Source organism: Brachyhypopomus gauderio, chromosome 16 (genome assembly GCF_052324685.1).
Source record: "Brachyhypopomus gauderio isolate BG-103 chromosome 16, BGAUD_0.2, whole genome shotgun sequence".
Taxonomy (NCBI): Eukaryota; Metazoa; Chordata; class Actinopteri; order Gymnotiformes; family Hypopomidae; genus Brachyhypopomus; species Brachyhypopomus gauderio.
Window position 1 is genome coordinate 19,884,085 of NC_135226.1, and position 18,717 is coordinate 19,902,801.

The 18,717-nt window shown below is 43.4% G+C and overlaps 2 protein-coding genes across 4 annotated transcripts; one reads left to right on the forward strand and one right to left on the reverse strand.

The window, feature by feature from the left end:
- The first annotated feature begins 2,585 nt into the window (after nt 1-2,585).
- LOC143478039 (prolactin-releasing peptide receptor) lies at nt 2,586-6,130 on the forward strand. Its single transcript, XM_076976964.1, has 2 exons — nt 2,586-2,800; nt 3,910-6,130. Exon 2 carries the CDS (start codon nt 3,916-3,918, stop codon nt 4,993-4,995), a length of 1,080 nt encoding a protein of 359 aa, XP_076833079.1. The 5' UTR covers nt 2,586-2,800; nt 3,910-3,915; the 3' UTR covers nt 4,996-6,130.
- Nucleotides 6,131-11,863: 5,733 nt separating this feature from the next.
- Nucleotides 11,864-18,360, reverse strand: gpr184 (G protein-coupled receptor 184). Of its 3 annotated transcripts, none has more exons than XR_013121681.1 (2): nt 17,193-17,778; nt 11,864-13,352 (listed from the first exon to the last, which is right to left on the reverse strand). XR_013121681.1 is itself a non-coding variant. In XM_076976966.1 (2 exons), the coding sequence occupies exon 2, from the start codon at nt 15,941-15,943 to the stop codon at nt 14,930-14,932; it is 1,014 nt and encodes a 337-aa protein (XP_076833081.1). In that variant the 5' UTR covers nt 15,944-15,946; nt 18,319-18,360; the 3' UTR covers nt 14,247-14,929. The 3 variants fall into 3 exon arrangements, 2 of the variants coding, with proteins under 2 accessions (XP_076833081.1, XP_076833080.1); XM_076976966.1 differs by lacking the exons at nt 11,864-13,352; nt 17,193-17,778 and adding exons at nt 14,247-15,946; nt 18,319-18,360; XM_076976965.1 differs by lacking the exon at nt 11,864-13,352 and adding an exon at nt 14,247-15,946 and having other exon boundaries at nt 17,193-17,695.
- Between the last annotated feature and the right edge of the window lie 357 nt (nt 18,361-18,717).

Below are 18,717 nucleotides of genomic sequence, written 5' to 3' on the forward strand. Positions count from 1 at the left end.
GCAAATGAAACAGAACACATTAATCCCAGCCAAGTAACCCCCCCCTCAACCCCCCCCCCCCCCCCCCCCCCCCCCCCCCCAAGGAGCACCAGGGAGTCGGCCGTCTTCGGCACTCAAACATCCATTTGCAGCCTACTGAGCTACATTTTCTTTATCAGGGTGTATAATCTGCAATGAGCTTGAAGCCTTGTAACAGAGTCTTGTCTTGTGGTCTGGAGAATTTCATTATTCTGCTCTTCCCTTCTTTGTGTTTGGGCATCATAAATCCACATTTCAGAACAGAGTAGTATCATCCCATACCGGGTCAAACGCTTATAACAATAGCGGTGTGACACTGTTGATTATGGTGCAACACCACTGCCCCATTCATATTACAGAAATCATAATAATAAATCATTTAGCAGTTGAGTGAAAGAGCAGTGTACTGAAGCAGCATGCAAAATGTGACGCATGCTAGCAGAATTTAATATAAAAACAGTTTTATAAATTACTATGCACTCTGAGGCTCTGAAAATAGAACGATGTAAGTAAAAAGAGGCAAATTAATGCCGTGGAACAGGTCTCCACTGTGGCACAAAGTGTTCAGAAAATAATCACAGCCTCAGGAAACTGGCTACACTCGGTCTCACCAGCTGTGCCGAATGGCCGTTCAGACACCACGTCTCTCTGATGTGTGTCATGATTCGCCGTATTAATTGTTCTGTCAGATCAGTGACGAGCTGTCATGGAGTTGGGGTTTTTTTTTTTCCTTTCTTTTTTTCATAAATAGTTTAAAATCATTTAAATTCATTTAGTGTTTGGCCATTTATCTCATTTCTCCAGTTCTCTCTACTTGCTTGTGTGTCCGTGGAGCAGACCCTGAGTACAGGCACACTGGGTCCAGTTCCACCGAGCTTGGATAAACAAGGGTGTCACGTCTGCAGAACGTGCAGGAAAGAGGGAAGTTTAATGAAAATAATGAAACCGAATAAATCATAAACATGCACTACCGAGAACTAACATAACTTCAATGACCGACGGCCGCTCCTGGCATTACAAACGTATTATGAAAGGGCAAAATAATGACGTTACGGTACATGGCGCTTGAGTGGGGCATGACGTACCATCGAAACATCAACACGTGTAACAGCAAATGAAACATAAACAAAAGGCCACGTGGAACGCCATCGCCACAGAATGATGCTGTTGGCAAGGCACCACCATCACACAAGGGTGCTTTTTTCTAGTGCAAACATCTCACTCCACGTCAGCCTGTTCACACTGCTCTAAAATAATGTCACTTTAAATCCAGTTCAAAAATGCTAAATGTAACACCTTTCTTACTACCTTTGCTAGTACACATAACCTGGAAATAATTGCAGAATGTAGTTACTACTGTGAAAACTATTGGTTAAAGTATTTTCTAAATGTAAGTGTACCTTATGGAGAAGCATTAACAAATCTTCAGTTGTAGTAATCTCTTCTTCCCTTTTTCTTTTTTCTCTTCCTTCTTCCCAAGTTTCACTATATCTCAACTTTTAACCAGTGCCACAAAATGTGAGAAGCAATATCATGCAACACTAATAGTAAAGTCTGCTGTAACTTCCTGTCTTTTCTTGAAAAGGGGTGTGAATATTTGAGTGAATATTTGGAGGCAATACCTATAGTCATAATCCTTATTTTTAAGTTTGGTCATAAAATTTTTACATATCACCTAGTACATATTTCACAGATATGTATCTGTATCACCAGTAGCTAATTCACCTAATAAATATAACCCCAGTACATGTGTTATGCAGTATACATACCCCCAGTCTCTACTCCCCCAGTACATCTGTCCAAACCTGACAGTGCTGTTTGCTTTGATGTGGCAGCCTGATCTGGGTCAGCTCTCACAGGCTGAGTGGTGTCCTCTGCTCCCTGGATCGTGTAGTCCGGCATCCAATTGTGAGTCTCTTCAGCACCATGCTGGGCGGGTGTGGGATGTAGTACTGGGTAAGTGGTACTGGGATCAAGAAACAAGGAGCTCTCCCACAACCCACCTCATGCCTGCCATGGAGAAATGAGTCTGAACAGCACTGCTATGATCTTTAAATACTCAATATAGTCATTAGCTTGTAAGCAGTCACACATTTTGCTGCCAGTAAAACACTGGTACTGAGGTTTCATTCTTCATTAATAGCTGTGATGGTTAATTCTACACAGATAGCTGTAAATGTTAAGTCAACATGAGTAGATGTAATTGTTCATTCTTCCTGGATAGTTGCATTTGTTAATTCTATACAGATGGTTGTAATTATGAATTTGGCATGGTAACGTGTGCAAGGGGGGATACTGTAAACACAAACACCTTAATGATAACCACCCAAAGAAACAGCCAGAGACCAATGAGAGGTGAAGGTGTAAACACAAACGGTACCAAATGACATTTTATGATCCAAATTCCAAGACTAGACGGAAAAGGTTTCTGTAGTATCTGTAGCCAAAGGAGCATTTGTGTGAGTTTGTTTGTGTGTTGTACGGGTTAGGAGGCGGGGCCAGGCGTGCAGTGCTCTAAGGACAAAGCCGTCTGCAGTCTCTCACTGAAGCACAGGTCTCTCCACACACTGTGACGGAGGACTCAGGGTCCCTCTCCTCCGCAGGCTTGGGGGGGCAGCTTGGCTCTGTGAGCATCCCTCCTAGCACCAGAATCACTGGATCGAGACATCCGTGAGCAATTCTGTCAGCTGGAGAGGTGGAAATGTGGGAGCAAGCAAAATGACAACTCTGACAACAATCTGAGCGCAGGAGATCTGGGGGATTGTGAGAATCCAACTTGCAGGTGCATTTCTCTCTCACGCACACACACAAAGGCACACGCACAGAGAAACATTCATATTGTGTTGTCACATTCACCTGTTCACAAAAGGCTTTTAAATTGTTTTAGCCACGATTGGTCTGCTGTAAAATGAAGTGACGCTTGCTTTTGTTTATTTGATTGTTTGTTAATAATTATGAATGTAGAATAATGAATAGTTATTCATGTTTGCAGTTATTTTGCTTATAATGATAGACAGTTGTTACTGGCAAAATGTTTAAACTAAAAAAATGTGATTGCTTTAAGCATTCTCAAATTCTCTCCTCTGCATAAACCCATTAATTCATTTAATATCTCATATAATGCATATATATTAGTTTTTACTTATTCAACAACTGTCAATCCCACCACCATGGCAGCTTGTTCCATGACAGAGATCGTTTGTCCTATGACTCATTCATTGAAGTATATTTAAAGGATCTTCATTTGTAAGCCATCACACTGCTGTGGAAATCTAACACCACACAGACCCGTAACATTGTGTTCGCGTCAACGCTGTGATCCGCGTTATATGGTGCCTTATACTTTTCGTGCTTATAGTGACGCACTATAAATCAACAGGTTGAGTGTAACATTTTGTGCTTTAGACAGATATTACAGTGCTATGAATCTACTGTAGAAATTCTTCCCCAGACTTGGGATCTCTGTACAGCACTCTGTCAAATAGAAGGATCAAAACTGGAGTCATCCTGAAATGCTTGTGAAGATTCATATTAATACAGTAGATGTAGAATCTCGCACTGGCCCTGGGGTGAAGGTTATGTCCATATATTCATCTGTGGGTTCATTCTTCTAAAATTAATATGCTCTTTACAAAATTAGACTTTTTTTTTTTTTTTACCACATATATATGACATTTTGAAAATGGGTTTTGTGAGAAGCATCCTGTCTGCTTTGCATTTAAAGAGTCCTTAAACCTCCTCAGGGAAGAGGTGGCAGATGCTTAAAGGATCCATTAAGCCCATAGCAACAGTGTGTCTGCTTGCCTGTTGCATCTTTAGTCCGCTATCGACAGTTTGCACCACATGTGTTTTGGTAATGTAAGAAGATCTGTTTCATTTCCTTCGTCACAGGCCGAAATGGACCCCCTCCCACAGCACGTTCTGCTCGACTTCAACGGGACCCTGCTGACCAATCAGACGCAGCCTGTGGATAAATTCTCGGGGACTCAGCTTCTGTTGCGTTTCCGGCCCCTCTTCATACCCCTGTACTCGCTGGTGGTGGTGGTCGCCGGCGTGGGGAACACCTTCCTGCTCGCCTGCATCCTAGCCGACAAGAAGCTCCACAACGCCACCAACTTCTTCATCGGCAACCTGGCGGCGGGGGACCTGCTGATGTGTCTGAGCTGCGTGCCCCTGACCGCGTCCTACGCGTTTGACCTCCACGGCTGGGCTTTCGGACGGCCCCTGTGTCACCTCATACCCCTCCTGCAAGGGGCCACCGTCTTCGCCTCCGTGCTGTCCCTCACCGCCATCGCCATCGACCGCTACGTGGTGGTGGCGTACCCCATCCGACGGCGCATATCCGGCTGGCGTTGCAGCGTGGTGGCCCTGGGCGTGTGGGCGGCCTCGCTGGCTTTAGCCGCTCCCCCTTCCCTGCACACCCGCTACCTGGACCTGCGGCCCAGCGGCGTGGAGGTGGTGGTGTGCGAGGAGTTCTGGCTGGGTGCCGAGGGCCAGCGTCTGCTCTATTCCTGCTTCTTCCTCCTGGCCTCCTACATGATCCCGCTCTTGTCCGTCAGCGTCTCCTACTGTGCCATCAGCGTCCACCTCCAGCGCCACACGGTGCCCGGGGAACCATCCCACAGCCGGCACCGCTGGACCCGGCAGCGTCGCAAGACCTTCTCCCTGCTGGTGGCGTCCGTGCTCGCCTTCGCCCTCTGCTGGCTGCCGCTGCAGATCCTCAACCTGCTGCTGGACTTGGACGCCGACTTCCGCATCGTGAACAAGCACTACGTCAACGTCCTGCAGGTCAGCTGCCACCTGCTGGCCATGAGCTCCTCCTGCTACAACCCCTTCATCTACGCCTCGCTGCACAGGAAAGTGCGTGCCCACCTGTTTTCCTGCTGCACCGCCCGCAACCCGGCCACGTGTCTAACCCCGGTTTCAGACCTGCCCGTGAAGGAAAGCACAGCTGAAATCCCAACTCCTGACAACTGAGCACGCGCCACGCACACATATCTGCTAATGAGATGCATGCAAAGAACCATACGATAGCTTCTGGTACTCTACATCTACCATTTCGTGTCCTCGTAGGGCTTTGGCGATGCGTCACCTTACCGATTCAGTTCAGGTTCTGGGGAGTTCTCAAACATCTCCAAAAGAAACTCTGATCTGTTTGTGTTCTCAGCCAGTATGTTGGGGTTTACTGTCATCTGATGCTGTTTACTATTGGAGGATTTCACCTGCCAGAATATAGACCAGCTTTGAACTGCTCAGTCTGCATTCAGGACCTACCCCAGACCATCATTATTTACTCCTGCTCTTCTCTCTACTTTTTTTTTTTTTTCCCCTTACCCGCTGGTGTTTGGTGACGGCGGGGTCAGGTGGATGTTTATCCTGTCTCTTTTGAGCCAATTAAATCAGCATGAAACTCAATTAGCATTGACCCATGACCCTGGAGCCTTCTTCTGTGAATCCAACAGCCTGTGGCACAGAACTTCTCACCCTCACATCCACTCTGAGGATCCTCGCGTCTCCTATAAAAGACATTACGCTGTAATTTAGGCTAAGTGAAAAGGCAACCCTGTAGTTCTGGGTTTTATATTGTTCCACTGGATGTAGTCACAATAGCTTCAGTTTTTACCCAAGGTTAGCAACACGGTTACAGCGACTACGAGTAGATTCAATGGCCAGTTTATTTGGTACATGGCGAACGGTAAGTGATGCTTGATGTGTAGTGTGGCGGGAACAAGGGGACACTCGTAGGGTTATTATGTAGCTCTGTCATTTATTTTGGCCGTGTGCGATCATCCCTCATTCTGACACAGGAAGTGTGAACTTCTTCCTCATGGACTCAGTGTAGTGTGAATACATTAACCTTACATAAAGGTCTAGTGTTTTGCTGTTTCACCAGTTCATTCCCATAGAGTGGGAGCATGGCACAAGCAGATGTATTTTTGTGTGAACTCTCAACAAAACAGCCAGCGCAAAAGGACTGGTGTCTAATGAACAAACACACACAGCATAGCCACAGATGCATGCAAATCCGTGTGTGTGAGACCTCGAGTTTTTTCTTTTGATGTGCGTCTTTCTCTTATTCCAGTTATTCTGCGACATTTATTTATCTGCATTGATTGCCAACAAAAAAAATAAAGAAATAAATCCGTTTGTCGTTGTCACGGATGTGTGTGAATCTCTTCCTGGATGTGTGCTCTCAACACACAACAAACAAAACATTATTAAACATGACTAATGTCCCGTAGTGCTCGAAAGGGCTGTGTCATTTATTAGAAGCTCTATATTTTGAGGCCAATCTGATACCGTACAAAGCACAAGGCTAGAGATAAGAGCAGACCGCACCAGCCAGAGCAGCTGTGGCGCTCACGGCTACACGCGCAGGTCTCCTGCACTCAAACACCTCCCCAACGCACGCGCGCAGGCTCGAGCCCAGAACGGACACGCCGGGGCTGAAATGATGGAGATTTGAATGAGAGCATGTTGCTAATTACAGCGTACGTGTGTCTGCTATCACTCCAGGGAGGGCTGGGGTGGGAGTGAGCTCTCCTCAGGGGGAGGAGACACACAACATCCCTGTGGCCCAATAATGTCTAGAAGAGTCGTTTGACGATGCATCCACAAATTACTCTGATAAGGCATGACTGTTTTAATTTGGACATTTCATATACTAATGAATGTAGCTGTCACTAAGAACTGTGCATAAGTTTTAGCACACGGTTATTCAGATTAGGGTATTACTAGGATAATCAAGCCATTAAAATAAAGCAATTTACTGAATTCGTTTAATTGTTTAAATCATGGAAATAAATAAATTTATCTATAATGAACTTAAAGACCCATGTTCCAACTCAAGTGTTAGTCATTATTATATCAGTGTAGCAATGATGGTATCATTACATTTAAAATGATAAATATGTGTAGATTAGAGGATAACGGTGTAAAGCAGGCCTCCAGGACCTGAGAGAGAACAGCCCCTTATGTTCACATGTTCTCTGCAGTTTATAGCTGCTTTGGTAGAGAAGCTCCCGTAGCGTCAGCCCCCAGGAAGATAAGCGCTGTGGAATGGTGATTATTTTGCTAATTGCAAATGTCTCGTTGTGCCACTAAAGCATAGATGATAAGCCTCCGCCAGTGTCCTCACTCACTAAAGCATAGATGATAAGCCTCCGCCAGTGTCCTCACTCACTAAAGCATAGATGATAAGCCTCCGCCAGTGTCCTCACTCACTAAAGCATAGATGATAAGCCTCCGCCAGTGTCCTCACTCACTAAAGCATAGATGATAAGCCTCCGCCAGTGTCCTCACTCACTAAAGCATAGATGATAAGCCTCCGCCAGTGTCCTCACTCACTAAAGCATAGATGATAAGCCTCCGCCAGTGTCCTCACTCACTAAAGCATAGATGATAAGCCTCCGCCAGTGTCCTCACTCACTAAAGCATAGATGATAAGCCTCCGCCAGTGTCCTCACTCACTAAAGCATAGATGATAAGCCTCCGCCAGTGTCCTCACTCACTAAAGCATAGATGATAAGCCTCCGCCAGTGTCCTCACTCACTAAAGCATAGATGATAAGCCTCCGCCAGTGTCCTCACTCACTAAAGCATAGATGATAAGCCTCCGCCAGTGTCCTCACTCACTAAAGCGCACACGGATACTTCTCAGTAAAGCTCTCTCACACACACACACACACACACACACACACACACACGCCTCTCACTAATGTACACACCAGTCTCAGTAAAAACCACACACTTCTACCACTAAAGCACACACACCTCCCAAGTCTCAGTAAAGATAACACACACACACACACACACACACACACCAGTCTCAGTAAAGACAACATACCTATATCACTAAAGCACATGCACAAAAATGTATCTCACAAAGACATACACATACCCCTCTTACTAAAACACGCACAAAAAGCACCTCTCACCAAAGCTCACACACTTCACTCACTTACCCACAATGGTATCAGTAAGGCACACAAGCAAAAAAAACCGCTCCCTAAAATACACACACACCTCTCAGTAGAGCACACATATACTTGCCTCTCTCACCAAAGCAGTCACAGCTCTAGCACTAAAGCAAACTCACACATACAGACACACTCACACACACACAAATAATAATCTCGAACCTGAACGTGTTAAAACCACAAAGACCTGATGGGTATGAACCTGCATTACCCAGCTAGGAAAACACACGGTGATGTACGTGAAGTACGGTGGCCTGAGGGAGCCAAGACACACACTGCTGAGACCCAAGGATGAAGCAACATTAATCCTGCAGATATAGCAGGTCTATATAATTTTCTAGTATATATATATATATATATATATATATATATATATATATATATATATATATATATTATGGCAAGCCGTTCAGGAAAAAACTATATATATAGAATGACTGCTAAGTCTGAATATATGGAATGAAAGTCTGAATATATTAAATGAAACCTATATTCAGGTTTTCATTCCATATATTCAGGTTTTCATTCCATATATTCAGACTTTCATTCCATATATTGGAATGAATTACAGTTTGTTTGTGTAATCATACTTCATGTTCAGATTCACACTGAAATCGTCAGAACATTACACCAGAAGCGGTAACCGCATCGCGTGATGTGGCACAAAGGGCTTCCATACAGGAAGATAAACCTCTCAGTCCTCCTCAAACTGAACAGTGTGCAGATCCGCGCAGCACGGACTGGTTACCTGCGCAGTACACTGTGTCTGGACATTCATACTGACTGACAACACGGCGCACATCAGCTGATCAGTGGGCCGCGCAGAGCGGGTCCATAGTTTACATCAGTGACTGTGTTTCAGCCATTCACACACACACACACATATATATATATATATATATATATATATATATATGCACTATTACAATACTACTGAATGAATGGCACTGTATGAATGTCTATTCTGTAGGTCCAGTCGTATTGCACATGCGGACATGCACACTGGTTCGGTTTGAGGAGGACTCAGAGTTGTATCTTCCCATATGGAAGCATGAGTAAATTTACACAAACACCGCAGCTCCGAATCAAGCTAATCACCACTGATAGCCAGAGGTGGGACCAAGTCAGTGTTTTGCAAGTCTCAAGTAAGTCCAAGTCTTTATCCTCAAGTCCCGAGTCAAGTCTCAAGCAAAGACAGTCAACTCAAGTCAAGTCTCGAGTCAAGACAAGCAACCGTCAAGTCAAGTCCCAAGTCTGAAACTTGGAATTTCAAGTCCTTCCGAGTCTTTTTTTTTACAGGCACCAACGCTTTACGAATGCTACGCTGGTGCGTTTCTTTACTCGTTTTGTTGGTGTCCGCCAGCCAAAAGATGACAGATCATTTACATTTTATCTTCTCTTAATTACATAAATGTACTTAAACAAGAATGTTTCGTTACATCATTTTACACGAAAATAGCAAGCTTCATCGAAAGCAAGATGCTGTCATTACGAAAGGTTATTCTAAACATTTGGATAAAATGTTTAAATATAGACTAATAAAAGGTTAGGGTTATTTTTTCATTGTTTTCTGTTATTGTGGGGTCACGGTGTACTATTGTTACCTGGAGATTCAGTGGGGTCACATATTCTGATGGCTGCCGTCAGAATTGGTGACCCCAGTTAAAAAGGCTCACCTGTACATCCCATTCATGATTTCTTTGTTGGCTGCAATGGTGAGGGGATGATAAATCTTGTTTAAGTACATTTATTTAATTAAGAGACGATAAATGTAAATATAAACATCTGTCATATTTTGGCTCGTGGACACCAACAAAACGAGTAAAGAAAGTGCATCAGCGTAGTTTACGTAGCATTCGTAAAGCGTTTGTGTCTCTGAACAGAAACTGTGAAATAGCGCCCCCTGTGGTCACAAAACTCGACGGTCACAGAATCTGGTGTAACGCCGGTCTACGTCAGAAGGACGGAAATGAAATTAATGGGGCGCACTTTATAAATATTAATATGCGTTTTAAAATTTAGATTTGGAGTAAAAAAAATCAAGTCTTTGCAAGTAAACAGGTTCAAGTCCAATTCAAGTCCCAAGTTATTGGTGTAAAAGTCCAAGTCAAGTCTAAGTCTCTGAATATTTTTTCAAGTCAAGTCAAAAGTCTTAATATTAATGACTCGAGTCTGACTCGAGTCCAAGTCATGTGACTCGAGTCCCCACCTCTGCTGATAGCATGCTAGCCAGCAGTACTATGGAGAAATGTTCTATTTATTCTGCTTGTAAGCAGTACGCCACTATAGCTCGTGCATTGGTCAGGGTGTTTATCATCTCCTCCGTATGAGGATTGCTGCTAGGGGTGTGACGATACACGATATTGGGTTCACGAGAACGAGACGTGACGAGATTTTAAGAAAACTAAAATGACAAATTATATGACTGGACAACATACTTTTATTTAACTGAGTTACACACAGGGCCGGCGCTAGGGGGGGGGCAGAGGGGGGCATTGCCCCCCCAAATTGTGTCTTTGCCCCCCCAAGCACAATGCAAGCAACGGCTTTTTTAATTATCTCTGAACCAATCACAAAAATGCATTTTGCTTTACAGCGTGAAGATATTTCCTTGCTTATTCCTGATTGGCTCTTTGAGTCATATAAAAATCGGCAGACCGCCCCAAATGGTTCAGTTCGGCAGTATATGTTCTGTTAGTGTGAGTGAAAGACAGGTATACTGGTAAACACTCTTCTGAGTTTAAACTGACTTCCACATGATAATATTTGCTTAACTGTGGTTTTTCGTTGCTTTAATGTTACTCACCTCTTACATAGGTGTTGCTTAAATTATTTTATTAGCCGTTAGCGGTTAGGCTAACTTGGTTCTCCTAAACCTGCGCGAACGGCGGAAGCGTTTAAATACTTGCCGCGCAGTGTTGTCCGAAACGATATGTGGTAATAAAAAACAGGGGAATGAACATTTACCTGACGAATTTTAATGTTGCTTTTTCAGATTTGAAAAGTGCTGGAATTTAGGCTAAAGTACTTGAAAATGTTGAAATTGTAACTACTTCGTTTCACAACAAATATCTGACTGAATCGTTCTCTTGTCTTAGGTTAACAAATACGAGCCTCTTGTAATTCCAGGACGAAACATGAGAGAACGTGAAGACGTTAAGATTGGGCGTTTTGAAAGTGTGATTAAAAAAGCGAATTATTTTGAGTATATGTATAAATATTTAACTTAATTAAGTTTAACGTGCTGAGAAATATTGAACTGGACCTTTAAAGTGAGGTACAAGTGCTTTAATTCCACCTTGTATAGGTGTATGAACCCGGCAAACATGACATTGTTCATTGCGCTGAGGCGCGGCGCGCGCGAAGTTACAAAATTCGAGAGGTGCACGACAGCGCGCGAGGCTGCTCTTTCCCCCGTGCAAGCCGTCGCGGCAGGGCCGGCGCCACGGGGGGGCGAATGGGGGCGTCGCCCCCTCAGTCGAGGTGTCCCGCCCCCTCAATGTAAAAAATAAGACCCATTTATTTTACAACAATCGCTACATGGTGCCCCCTCGGCCGCTCGACAATCGTTACACGCACCCCCCCCCCCCCCCCCCCCCCCCGCTCAACAACTTACGTTCGCCCCCCCGAAATTTTCTGACGCCCCCTCACTGTATATGTTCTGGCGCCGGCCCTGGTTACACATGCATTTTGAAATGTTTTATTAGAACTCTTAACATGCATGATGCAAGCATGAACTTAATAAACTTGTCCTACAAATTGAAATTAAAATAAAATTTCATAAAAGTTAAAATAAAATAAATTAAAATATTTCTCCTTTTTCCAAGCGCTTAACGACAGTGTTAGACTGAAAAGTCCATCGTTAAGCATTTTTCGTCGTTAAGCACGACCCCAGATTTAGATACGCTTTGATCGTAAATACAGTAGGCCTATAGAAAAAAACAAACAATGTTCTCGTGCACAACACTCCACTGTGATGCCACTGCTCCTCCGCGCACCGCACAAAATAAAATAAAAAGTCGGTCGTAACTCCGATCCGTCATTATCCAGACCCGTCGTTAAGCGGGGACTCACTTTATTATGTGCAAAACAAAAAGTTTTTCTCTGTCAATACAGAGTGCAAATAGTGCAAACAGAGCCTGACCAAGTATGTCACTGAATTTGCTGCAACTACACTGCCATGTTCATTTTAAAGAATATTAGCATCCCCACATTGCTCCCGATATCCTGCTGTCTCAACTTGCCAAAGCGCCGTTCTGTCCCTGCTACCAAGTGAGATATGTTGATCTGAGTACTGAGCTGTGGTGGTGCTGTAAATATCTCTGTATCGTGCTCGTATTGGCCGCGGTGTACGGCATTATTTTCATACAATGTTTGTATATGGTCAGTGTCTTATCAGTCACTCTCTTGCCATTTATCATTTCTGCCGGGTACCCAAAATGCTGCCAAACAAACGAGCCTGCCGCCATACCTGGTACCACAAACTGAAAGCACAAAATGGTGCAAGTGACGTCAGGTTTCATTCCATATATTCAGACTTTCATTCCATATATTCAGACTTTTGTTCCATATATTCAGGTTTCATTCCACATATTCAGACTTAGCAGTCATTCTATATATATAGTTTTTTCCTGAACGGCTTGCCATAATAAGTTTTGTGGATGTGGCTTTTACTGTATTCAGAAGTGTAGACATTTCAGGAAGTGTTTAAACACTTCAAAAAAACTGCAATAAGGCAACCCAGTTACTGTTTGTTCGTTACAAGAGAATTCTTTGATCAGTAAATACACTGGCTGAGGAAATGTTGCTCAGTTAATACCCTTCTTGGCCACCACATGTTCAACTGAAACAGAGAAAGATTCACCCTCTTAAGCAAGATGCTACATTCACTTCTCTATAATCATATCGTTGTAGCAGAGGTTTCTGAATAATGTAACAAATGACAAATCTGATTAATGTCAGTAGGAAAACAAAGGAACAAATCAGAAGAGAACATTATTTGTATAGTCCCACGCAAACCATGTCCCATGCGTGAACAACAAAACGTCATTTCTGTGTCTGAGATCATGAAATATAATCAGTACCTCACATCTCAGATAATCCCTGTGTCATCACAGAAAATAAGTCTAGCCATAAAATGTAGTTTCCACAGGTGTCGTGACTCATCGTGATTTCAATTCCTTCATTTAACATAACCATGGTTCCTCTTCCTCTTCTTTGAAGTCAAAACATGAATACTAGAAGCAATCAGTTCAGTCTTTCACACAGAGAGACAATGTTGTTTGTTGGAGATTTCTTTGTGTCCATTTTGTCTCCAGAAGCAGGACTACTGGGGACGGCTCACACTAGACAGTGCCTGGAAATCAAACCAAGATTACATCTTGACTGACAAACAATTAACAGACCATTGAAAACTACCCCCTTCCCACAAGAAAACCCCCAAGAAGAATAAAGTAATACAAAAATAAATAACTAAATTCTCATTTTTGATTGGCGCAACATATAGGTCTAATATCATAATTTTTTTAATTTTCCTCGCAAGGTGTAAGTGGAGCAGAAGGCTGAAACAAGCGGGTACACTCAAACAGGCAACGTTATGGACGCCTGTGAAGGCCTCCATAAAGCAGCGGTAGGGCCTGCAGGAATAAACGCTCTAAAAGTAAAGAAACAGGGGCACACAATGAACTGATAAGTGGGTGATTGGAAGAGCAAATGTGAGCAGAATAGGTGTGCAGACTCTGGCACTTCAAGTGTTGCTGAAGTGTGTGTGTGTGTGTGTGTGTGTGTGTGTGTGTGTGTGTGTGTGTGAAATATTACACGCTGCACAAGTAGAAACATTAAATTGCATCAAAGTCTTCGTCGAATAATGCAACACAAAAAGCATACAGTCATTATCTTGGACTGCCAGCCAGGTTCTCAGAGCCACTATTCACCACCACGCTCACCGTGATTGGTGCATTCAGCCAGAATCCTCCCACTTGTCACTCACTCACAACCCTCCTACTGACAGGAGTGAATATAACTTCACAGGAGACATACTGAGGGGGGCGGAGTCCAGCCTCAGGAGAGGCTCTCATTGGGCAGAGGCGATGACTGTTCAGGAGGCGTGTGATGTGGCAGGTCTCAACGAGGCCCCCAAGCCAAGTGTTGTTTCAGCAGTATTTCAACACTCTTCTCACCACCGTGTGTGATGTCCCCCCCCCCCCCCCCCCCCCACACCCCTGCTGACTACACTACAGTAAAACTCCACTATCCTCTGCTTTGTAGAGCCACAAAAAAAATGTGATTCCACCCCCCAAATTAAATGTTGCTTTGTCATGATCATTGGACATGTGACCAAAATGTGTAGTTTCCCAAACCTTATAACCAATCAAATGGCTGAACGTGATGGTGATGGAGCATAGAAACCCGAGACAGGATGAGAGATCAAACACCATCAACAATGTGTTTTTATGTGTCCTTATATTACGGCAAAAACAACCCAGTTCTGATGAAGACGTGTTTGAGTGACCTTGAACATTTGCATTTATGGGTAATACAGCATACATTTATTTCAGTTGCGGGCAAAATATTGTTTCACTGACATAAAAACAAAGTGTGATCAATTAAGGAAGATTTATATTACAATAAGAACACTTATGTTGTGCTCCCATCACACAAGACTCAAGGGTTCTCCAAGCCAGCAACCCTGGCTCTCATTACTCATAAAAGCCATGAGTGCAGTTTATAAATATGTCTTTCATAGTCACACAGTCACACTGGTACTCCTTTCTAATAACACAGTAGCTCACAATTTAGCCTGCCCTCTTCAGAATAGAACAGGATATTAAAAAGCCACTATTCCCTGTAGCAATCTCACTTTGACCAAAGCAGATGGATATCATGATTAAAGATGAAAACAGGAATCGGCCCACAGCTGTTAAATCCCCTCATTCAGTTCTCCAGATTCTCCGTTCTGGTTCTCCATTTTGAGATACTGAAAATATTCAATCCCTGCTGGAAATTCTGCCTCTTGTGCCAGCAACACCAGTGCATATTTTCCCTGACGTCGCGACTGACCAGCACGTACAGCAGAGGGTCCAGAGCTCCGTTGATGCTGGACAGGGCCAGCGTACAGGAGAAGGAGATGTACAGTGTTTGCTCATAGAGGCAGTAATTTGTTCTGTCCATCATGGTGAACGCAAATGAGCGTAACAACAGGAGAAAGTGGTAGGGGGCGAAGCAGGTGGAGAAGATGGCGATGACCGCCACGGACAGCAGCCTGACTTTGCGTTTGGTCTGGACATCCAGGCCCCTGCTACGCTGCACTTTGCTGAGGATCTGACAGTAGCAAATTGCTTGGATGAGCAGAGGCAGCAGAAAACCAATAGCCACTCTCAGGAAATTGAAAAAAGCCACAGTCTTTGTCATAGGGTAGGTCTCATAACAGCGCTGCTGGTTCACGTCGGACTGGTCTGACAGATTTTCTGAGCGGAGCACCACTACGTGAGCGCTCATGACCAGAACGTACACAAGCCCACAGATAACGCAGGCATACCTGAATCGGTGGAAGGTCTTGACCTTCAGTGGGAAGGTGACCACCAAACAACGATCAATGGAGATGCAGCACAGAAGATAGATACTTATGTACATGTTGGAGTAATAGATGAACCCGGCCAGCTTGCACAGGTCCCAGCTAAACGTCCATTTGTGATTGTGGTGGTAGTAATGTATCCACATGGGCATGGTGAGGATGTAGAGGAGGTCAGAGATGGACAGGCTCAGGAGGTAGACCCCTAGCGCGTTCTTGTTGCGTATCTGTTGCACAATGGGCCAAGCAGTGAGAAGATTGAAAGTCAAGCCCATAACCAATGCAATGATGTAGATGGCCATCAGAAAATTATTGACTGGGCTGATTTCAATGTTCACACAGGTCTGGTTGCTTGTCTGATTTTGCCTGGACTCCATTATCTGCATTTGAAAACACCAAGAAATAATAACTGTTAATTCTGTAGCAAACGTTTTAAAAAATCATGTGATTTTTTGATGTGACAGTTAGCAATTGCAATCTGTTAACAGTTGCTGTTTTAGGTCGCCGATCCTAATTTATGTCAGGGTCTCTTGACGAAATCGTGTTTTTCTTTTAAAATGGCAGTACAATCATGCGGGTGAATTTCATTTTTTTTGAAGCAGTCGAATCCATTCACTCAAGTTGAACTGGTATTAGGTGTTTGACAGAATTCCCATCCACGCCCATCAACTCTCATAAAGCCGATAGAAGAATTGTGATCTTTTCAGAACAGTTTACAAGTCTTCAGGAATCTCTGCCAGGGCCCCTTAACGCTGGTCTATTACAATCTGTTGGCCCAGCACCTTCCTTAGTCAGACACCTGTATGTTACCTGGTACCCGGAGGAACGCTGCAGCCAGATGGGACGACAATCCCAAAGATAATCACCTTTAATTGCACCGACTACAGTTACTAATAAACAATAAAATTATACAATAAAAGAATAACAATCAAAAGCAATTCCTATTGAAAATGTAATATCAATGTTTATGGAATGTGCAGACATTTTTGAAAGATACTATTGAAAGATATAAAAATAAATATGGGAAATATAAATGAAAGAAAAGTTTTAGCTGTCGTTAGACTAGAAAATGTTCATTTTATTGACAATGTTGATAATGCCATTGAAAAACTGTATTGTTCACTTACAATTGTGCCTTAAACATTGCACTGACCTTTATTATATCTCAGGAACACATACTGAAAGAAAATGAAAACCCCATTTAAAAAAACAGTGTCTCTCCCAGACCTCCCAGCTTTCTAGTGCAGGTTATGATAATGGCCTCTGCCAGTCCGCCAGTACCTACAGCAGGCTCGTTAACAGCATTAGCTGTCATTGCGATTGGCCTGCCAGCCGCTGGTACTTAAAATCAATTATGGCTACAGTAATTAAGAGGTTATTTTAGGGAGCAGCTCAGAGAAACATCATCCAGGTGGCTTGTGGATATTTTTTTTAAGAATCTGCGATCATATAGCTTCCTTTATATTCCTGTTTTCAGAGTTCTACATGTAACTCAATGTAATGTGTTCATATGGTTCAATCTGATGGTTAGTGAGAACAGATTCCCATATATGACCTCTCCCATACACACACACACACACACACACACACACACACCCATACCAAAGAATGACAAAATCATCTCACCTGCTTTACATCAAATAAATTTCACCAATTTCTTCCCTCTGAAAGGCTGGAAATCTCAGATATTACAATTGCAGAAGTTTCAGTAAGCACCGGTCTTCTTTGGAACTATAGAAAGTGTTTTAGTTCATATCCGCCTAGCTTCAGAGGTACATGCACGTACACACGGACACTCTAGTGAAGATTTCTTTCTAGAGATGATTGAAAATAGGTCCTTTTTTACCCTTCCAGCACAGACGGAGAGAAGGAGAGAAGTCTACAAACAGGAGACGAGTGTATGAAACTCGTAAATCACTCGGAAATTACAGTATGCCTTCTCTCCCTCCCCTTGTCATGGGTAAACTCTACAACAATAAGTAATCGTACACACATTTTCCACGAGGTTGTAACGACTCGCACATACACCACAGCCTTCAGCAAGCTAGCTCACCACCACTTCCTCTCTGCCGTTTTAGAAAGTCAGTTCTTTCTAAATGCCTGATAAGTTTCCTTAATGACGTATTTTCACATTTGAGCATTAGCAGACGCTCTTATCCAGATCGCTTTACAAAGTCCTTTGCATCTGTTCACAGAATGGGTCCTAGATACATTTGTGATCAAATTTATTCAACCCCCAATGCTGCGAAGGGTTTTATGGAATTCAGTGCACATTTGTAATTGTGTTCATAATGAAATCTTACAAGGACTTGTTAAAGAACTAAATGCAACTAAGATAGCATCAATTTTTTTTGTCATAAAGTATTAAATGGCCTTTTTGTGATTTCTTCATTGACACAATTATTCAACCCCTTTACGACTACCACTCCTAAGAACAGAGGTTCATTCCAGTATTTTCCATCAGGTATTGAAAACATCTGTGGATGTCAATGAGCAGCAATCAAGCATGATAAGCACCAATTAGGCAGATTTAAAAGGACTGTGATACTCAGCTCCTTCTAGACATCTACTGGTGTGTTTCCAAGCATGGTGAAGGCAAGAGAATGGTCCCAGAAGACAAGAGAAGAGGTTATTGCTCTTCACAAGAATGGCAATGGATATAAAAAGATTGCGAAGTTGTTAAATATTCCAAGAGACACTATCGGAAGTATCATTCGCAAGTTCAAGTTAAAGGGCACAGTGGAAACGTTACCTGGTCGTGGCAGAAAGAAGATCCTGACCGCGACTGCTGTGCGCTACCTGAAGCGTAATGTGGAGAAAAATCCCCGCGTGACTGCTAAGGAACTGAAAAAAGACCTGTCAGATGTGGGCACTGAAGTTTCAGCTCAGACAATAAGGCGCGCACTGCATAACGAAGACCTCCATGCCAGAATGCCCAGACGCACCCCCTTGCTGACTCCAAAGAACAAGAAAAGTCGACTGCAGTATGCCAAAAGTCATGTGGACAAGCCACAAAGGTTTTGGAACAGTGTACTGTGGTCAGATGAAACTAAATTAGAACTGTTTGGGACAATGGACCAGCGCTATGTTTGGAGAAGGAAGAACCAGGCTTATGAACAAAAGAACACCTTGCCTACTGTGAAGCATGGCG

Excerpts from the sequence above, each read along its gene's own strand:
- LOC143478039 (XM_076976964.1), top strand. The coding sequence starts at position 3,916 with ATGGACCCCCTCCCACAGCACGTTCTGCTCGACTTCAACGGGACCCTG.
- gpr184 (XM_076976966.1), bottom strand. The coding sequence starts at position 15,943 with ATGGAGTCCAGGCAAAATCAGACAAGCAACCAGACCTGTGTGAACATT.